This window comes from Cryptomeria japonica, chromosome 11 (assembly GCF_030272615.1).
Source record: "Cryptomeria japonica chromosome 11, Sugi_1.0, whole genome shotgun sequence".
Classification (NCBI taxonomy): domain Eukaryota; kingdom Viridiplantae; phylum Streptophyta; class Pinopsida; order Cupressales; family Cupressaceae; genus Cryptomeria; species Cryptomeria japonica.
The window spans coordinates 520659299-520666490 of record NC_081415.1 but is presented as its reverse complement, the minus strand read 5'-3'; the positions used below and the strand labels follow the sequence as shown (position 1 = coordinate 520666490).

At 34.2% G+C, this 7192-nt stretch overlaps 1 protein-coding gene across 1 annotated transcript; it reads right to left on the bottom strand.

Annotated features, from left to right (window-relative positions):
- Positions 1-1674: 1674 nt before the first annotated feature.
- LOC131070500 (uncharacterized) lies at positions 1675-6710 on the bottom strand. The gene is made up of 4 exons (XM_058006065.2): positions 6274-6710; positions 3561-3693; positions 3318-3432; positions 1675-2214 (listed from the first exon to the last, which is right to left on the bottom strand). Exons 1-4 carry the CDS (start codon positions 6450-6452, stop codon positions 2150-2152), a joined length of 492 nt encoding a protein of 163 aa, XP_057862048.2. The 5' UTR covers positions 6453-6710; the 3' UTR covers positions 1675-2149.
- Between the last annotated feature and the right edge of the window lie 482 nt (positions 6711-7192).

The window sequence follows — 7192 nt, the reverse complement described above, 5'->3', positions numbered from 1 at the left end:
AGAATCCTGGAGCCAATCAATTTATTCCCCCCAAAAAATGCAATTCACAAAAAAATCATTGACCCGAATTTCAATGATTTTTTGCATTTAAATCACGTTTAAATCATGCTTAATTTTCAAAAAAATGGCAAAAAAAGTGAAAAAAAAATCATTGTAAGGACTTGCAAAACCCTAGAAAACTCGTGAAATTACTTAATTGCTTAGAAATAGAGTTGATCCAAGACGGAATTAGAGTCAATGTGTAATCAACATTGAAAAAGTTTGTTATTTTGCCCTTTTTGGGGGGGTTCATCATTCCCCACACTTCACTTGTTCAAACCCATGAGCTCAACAACCCAACCAAAGGCAAAAAGACTGCGAGCTCAATGGCCCAATAGGGATTTGAACCTTGGTGGTTGCCTCACCAATGGAGTGTTTCTACCACAACACTAAACATCTGAAGACATCTATAATATATATAGATATGGATATATGATATTTAATTTATAATTGATAATAGTTAATTTTTGCTCAAACAAAGACATACAATTCATTATGTGAGCAATTTATCCAAAGTGCTCCACGAAATAAATTTGAATGTCAACAAACAAGCGTACATAGTTGTAATAAAAGAACTTCCAACGCACAATCATTAAAATTTATCTCTACCTAAAATAGTACTCGCAAGCTAGGTATTGGCAAAACCAATGGCTTGCTAATCTTTTACTTTAGCTAAACAAATGCCTTTTGTTGAAATCTAACCTATATAAAAGGCTTACCAATTGCCATCGGGGAATAGAAAGCATTGCAACTATGGAATATGATTTGATAAGCTTTCTCAAATATTGAACTAACCCTAGAAAACTCCTTACCTCAATCACAATGAAAGTCTTGGATCACTTCAAAATGATTTCCACTTTCACTAAATCCCTAACAATAGTGGGATCTTTGTTTGATAAATTATAATCTCACTCACTTCATAAACTTAGCTAATCTTTGATCTCAAACCTAAGACAACTATTTGGTGCATTTGGTGACTACTCTTTTTAAAAGTTAAATGAATATTTGCCTATGCAATCAACAATATTTATATAAATAACAAAAACCTATTTTCTACAATCATGGGTTAAAACTATATTTTATTTATTCTATATATCTCTATGCTATGGAAATGCCCTTAAGTTTTAAAAAAAATAGCTTGTGTTTATTTTTCTACAATTTTTTATAATTCTTTAAATCCAATTTTTAAACCACTTTTTCAAAAAATCTTGTACTTTTGGTTTGCCTATTTTTTCCCCAAACACTTTTTGTTGCTATGATATAAAGCATTGCAATTGTGGAATATGATTTGATAAGCTTTCTAAAATATTGAATTAAACCTACAAAACTCCTTGCCTCAATCACAATGTACTCAGCAATATGAATATAAACATCAAAAAATTACTTTCTACAATTAATGGGTTGAACTCTATTTTATTTGCTCTTTATATCTCTATGCTATGGAAGTTGGCTTTAGTTTTTTTTTAAAATAGTCTCTCTTTTTCTACAATTTTTTATGTTTTTTTTTCAATCTAGTTTTTTTCTTTTTTGAGATTTTTTTAAAATACCTTATACTTTTGGTTTCCGAAATTTTTTGCGCCAAACGATTATTGCTACCATGGCTTAAACCATAAAAGAAAATAGTCACAGCAAAACTTGACAGTTAAATATTTCCTTAAATTGATTAGTTGTTAGGACCGAAAGTTACAGATTTAGGCGGAATATCCCTGAATGAATTAATAACATTTAACGTCCGTACCAGACAATATGAATAACCCAATCCAAAATTTCACAATATTGCTTCTCATCCTGTTTGACATTTTGCATTTATTTATAAAAGTCAATCCGTTCATTCTGGTCTTGAAATTCTAAAACTCTGGATACAAAACTGTGAAAGCGGGTCGGACAATCGTAAAGAACATTTACTGCTAAGCTATCTTTTCTTTCAAATTACTCACATTAATTCGCTTCCGAATGTTTCCTCCCTTGTACTTGCAATATTTTGATCTTACATTCCATAACAACCTTAGACTATTCTTGAAGAAAACCCAACTCCTGCTTACAACAATGAGGCTGTTTGAGATTTCACTATCCACATACTCCCGTGTTGTTAAAGACCAAACGAAATTGCTTAATCTTCCTCTACAGCTTCATTTGTTTGTTCAGCAGCCTCTTGCCTGCGTTTTTCCTCTTCCTCTGCACAATTAAGAATGCAAACATACATATCAAACACTAGAAAAATTAAAGACGCATTCGTTGTTTAAAACAACAGTAAAAACAAGTCATATTCCAATTCTTTGCAGATCAGATGAGAACTCGCATAAAATCAATTTGAACATTCATCAACAAGTGGCAACAACATGTTCCAACATCCATATTTGATTTTTAATTTTTCAATGTTTCTTATCTTGTTACGAGTAAAATAACAAATTCATGTGAACTTTATACATCAGTTTCAAAAGGTTGGCAACCCAACTCTACTATGACAATGCAGCTAGATGAAAATAGGCAGAAGAGTTGACTGACCATGATTAAGTGATCTTACATAAGTGCGAAGATTTAGTTGGCTTCTCAGATAACTATCATTTGATTTGAGGAAGAGAAGACTGCCCTCCAAAAAAAATTGGCCTCGTTACCTGGTTTAAAAAGTTAAAAACTAACAAGCCTTGCTAGTAGGAGCTAGCAGTTGGCAACCAATAGAAAATGTCGGTAGCAAAATTGTTAAGAATCATTTAGACAGTTAAAGTTGTTTAGACATTGCAAGGATAAGTAAATCTGCCTGTTGTGAGGGCTGAAAATGGTTTACTGGTATTGAAGTGGCTGATCTTTACCCATGCAAGAAGAATAAATTACTGTTCCTGTAAAAAACATTAAATGCTCAACCTAACAATGACAGATGCCACATTTTTCACCTTTTATTCTGATGGTGTTCGTAAGCAAACCCCAGTAGATAAACAATAAAACAAAGGTTGTTTGAGTTTATTTTTATTTTTAGATGCTTAAGAAATAGTAATAAAGGAGAGACACACAGTTCTATATATGGAAAACAAGCATCATAAAGGTGGACATGAGGAAACTCATTAGTTGAGATTCTGAACCTTATGCTAAAGTGACATATCTTTAGGTCCTTAGGAGGAGGAAAAGAAAGAATACTACATGCTTCAACAGGTAATGCTAAGCATGTTTAACTCTAATCAGTGCTCTAAAACATCTCTACAAAACTACAACCTTAGAGATTGAAAACTGTTAATCTGTAATTTTGAATTTTTTTTGATAGATTAGCCTAATTATGAACTTACGCATAAGCTCAATTATGGCCCTCTGGGTTCGCCTGTCAAGCTTGTCCAACTTCTTCTGCACGTCCCTACGAAGATCCCAATTTGGCTTTTTTGGAGCTATGTTGACAATTGGATCCTGCACATTTTTAAATAAGCATCCAAGTTGGTTAGAGCAGAGAACTGCTGAATAGCACATACATAACTGCCTTTGTTCAAATTTTCATAGAAAAGGATTAAAGAAAGAAGTGTATGATTCTTTGATACCTCTGTCCCATTTGAGATTGGTGGAGCAGTAGCAACTGGATCATCAAATTTGGGAAGGGCTGGTGGAGCTATTCTATTCTCCTGAAGTTTCTTATCTCGAGGGAGATAATTCCGGAATTTCATGTCCAGCTTCCTGAAAATTGGTTATTTTCAGTGAGCAAATTGCAAAAGGCTATTCAAAATCCACCTGAATAAAAGTGCACACCATTATGGTCACTAAGGCTTTAATTCCATTACAAATACTAATCATTGTCAATTTAAACAAGAGGCCCTGTTGTAATTTATAATTGACTGGATCTACAGCTGATGAATAGACAATTTATTACTGAATCACAAGTTCAGTTCAGCCTGCTGCATCATGATGCAAAAAACCTTCCGAGTAAAAGGTCCATGAACATCTAATCCACTCCCCATATAAATCATTCTATCTTCTCTATCAAGAAAAGTAGTGATTTACGTGCATACTCGTATGCCTTACCTCCTTACAGTAGCCTCTACAGTGCTTTAAGATCCCGTATATATATGATCCTACTTTTCCTAACGTGTTACAGTACTTTCATCACTACTAGGGCATGAGAAGGCATCTTAGTGGCCACTTGAAACTGAGGCCTAGCTCCTCACAGTATTATAATTACTAACAAAGTAAATAATATTATAATTCATAGTAGCTGAAACCGTGGTAAACCACTGCTTGCAGTTGCAGGGTTTGCTGCTTTTTTCAACAAAAAGCTTCCAATTTTTGGAAGAACTCAGGTCAGTGCTCTTTGACCAAAAAACATGCACTAAAATTGCCACTAAAACACAAATTAAATGCTTTAAATCGGTATATTAAGCATTTTTTCTGTTTCATTCATTCTGTTGCAATTTTTCAAAAACCGTAATCATGACCTGATTTTCTGCCCAACCCCAACTCATTGCCCATTTTTCCCCTATTAAATCCTGATTAATTGAAAAAAAAAAAATTTGCTTTGCCAATTTATTCCCCAAAAAGATTTTTTCTACTATGGAGAGTATAATAACACATTCTAGTGACAACTCGAGATTGAGAACATCTGGTAATTAAAATTTGCATGAAGATGACCTACAGCCTCATTAAACATCCTTTCTGTGCAAAAGCCACAATGTTAATGTTGGCCATGCCCGGGCAACTTGAAAAGATATATACCCCTTGGTCATTGTTTCTATTAATTATTATGAATAGTGCTCTAAGCTTGATATCGCATTTCCCACATCTCAAAAGGAAGCAAGTGAGGGTTGCAATTGACTGATTTGGAAAATTTACAATAGCAATGTTTTGCAAGCTCAATCAACTATTACACAGTTACAGCTAGCTCTGTTCTGTGATTCACAATTCATAACTTGGGCTTGAATTAATTTTTTTCTACTCCTTTTACAACTAACATATTTTCCAAGGAGCATAAAATAGCTGCCCAAGCAAAGAAATGAGAGCATATCACCAGTAGAAATGCAACAATTTTTCAGGCACTTGTATTGGCTTAGGCTCCAACTAGAAATTTCCAAAATAATAAACCAGTCAACAAAAAGAAGATTTTACCATAAAACCATGAATTCAATATATTACAGAACTTGGCAAAAGGTCTGTAATACTAATATAAACATGACAGACAACTCAAACAAAAACAATATCAAGAGTCTGACCAGGCCCCTTACAGTAATATATCATTTGCAGGGTACATCAGTTCTAAGAGCCATTTTGAATGTGTAAAGGGATATATGTATATTAATGCTTCCTGAGCCCCATAAGCCTAAAATTATGCATGGCAGCCAAAAGTAAAATGCAAGGATATAGTTTCGGCATTAGTCTCCATATTTCTAGCACTAAAAAGATTTCAATGGCACCAATTTACCATAGCGCTAATCTACATATTTCTAGAAAATTATACGTTTTACGAGTACGGGTGTGCACACACAAGCATAAACCTATCCGTGGCAGCCAGAAAGAAAAATGCAGGGATATTGTTTCAGCATTAGTCTCCATATAAGTAGCACTAAGAGGATTTCAATGGCACCATTTTGCCACAGCGCTGGTCTACATTTTACTGGGAAAATCTAAGTTTCAAAAGCACAACCGTGCAAACGCACACGCACACGCACACGTACACGTACACGCGCAAAGGTGGGGGATGAGAAAGAGAGTGTGTTAATTGTAACCCTTCCAGCTCAAAGAAAATATATCATTTAACTGTATGCCACAACATGCCTTAATAAATTGCCAGCGAACTAACTTCAAATATTTCATTCACATATCAGAGAACACCACAAATTTTTTTAGTGACAGTATCAATTGCTGGCAAATTTAGAGAAGCTTTAATTTTGAAACCCTAACCTTGCCACCCTGAAGAAAAACATATGGATACTGTTTCATTTAAAGGGGCTATCGAAGGCCATGTGCGTATAGGGTTTCGAAATTCCCACTGGAATAGTTTCCCCATATGCCTTAACAAACTTCAAATTAGCTCGCTTAAATTACCATGAAGGGATTCACTATTTTGAAAGTGTCAATTCCTACGTCCTGAGAAATGAAGAGAAACTCATACAAAGAAACCCTAAGCCTATAAACTAGCAAAAATAGAATGGATGCTTGTTCGACATAACGGAACATTCACACCTTATTTCAAACTCAACTTTTTAATAAATTATTTCATAGGTAGTAATAAATGAAGAAAAAGAGAACTTAGATACAGAAACATACCCATCTTGTTCTGCTTCCTCCTCTACTTGAGGCTCGATTTGCTGTGGAGGTTGAGGCTGGGGTTGAGATTGAGGTTGAGGATGTTCCGAATCTAAGAGCTGCTGAGCCTCCCTCAGAGCTTTCAGTCTTTCCCTCCGTTGTGCTGCCGTTTCCTCCGCTGAACCCGACTCTTCCGTCATTGCACAAATTAATTTTTCACTTTACCAGCTCAAGAGATTCCAACCAGGTTCGACTGACCTCCGAATCGAGATCACTCGCTTATGTAATGGGGTTTTTCTGATTCTCTCTGCAACGGGACCTTGAGAAAAAACGAAAATATAAACTTACCTAATGCACATTCCAGAATTAGCTTCGACCAATATAAACTTACCTATTGCACATTCCAGTATTAGCTTCGGGTCGATGGATTAATCTGTTATGATGAATATATGTCGTATAAGATTTTATAAAATAATTTGTAAAGATAATAAAATTTAGAATCTGATCAGACTATTTTCAAAAAATCTATAAATGGGCTTGTGGTTTGAATCTATGCTTGTGAATTTATCTTTCTACTTAGAAAAGTTAATTAGTATTATAGTAATCTAGTTATTGGAAATTGTTCATTTTGATTTTCTAATATTTGAATCTTAGTAAGGATTGGTGGTTTATAAACATCTCTAGGAAATCTACTAAATTGTGGGGTTGTATTCTTTTTTGTTAGAGTCTCTAGGATGATTTATTTAACAATTCTAGAATAATGACCACGATAACAAACAAGTGTGCAATGGAACTAGGATGATGTAATTGCTACTAGCATACCTATTTTTGGAGGAATACAAGGCTCAAGATATCATATATGTTCATTATTCCAATTAAAAAGTTATTATATTATTATATTTCTATTAAACTATTGACCAAAGCAAAAAAAAATCTATGA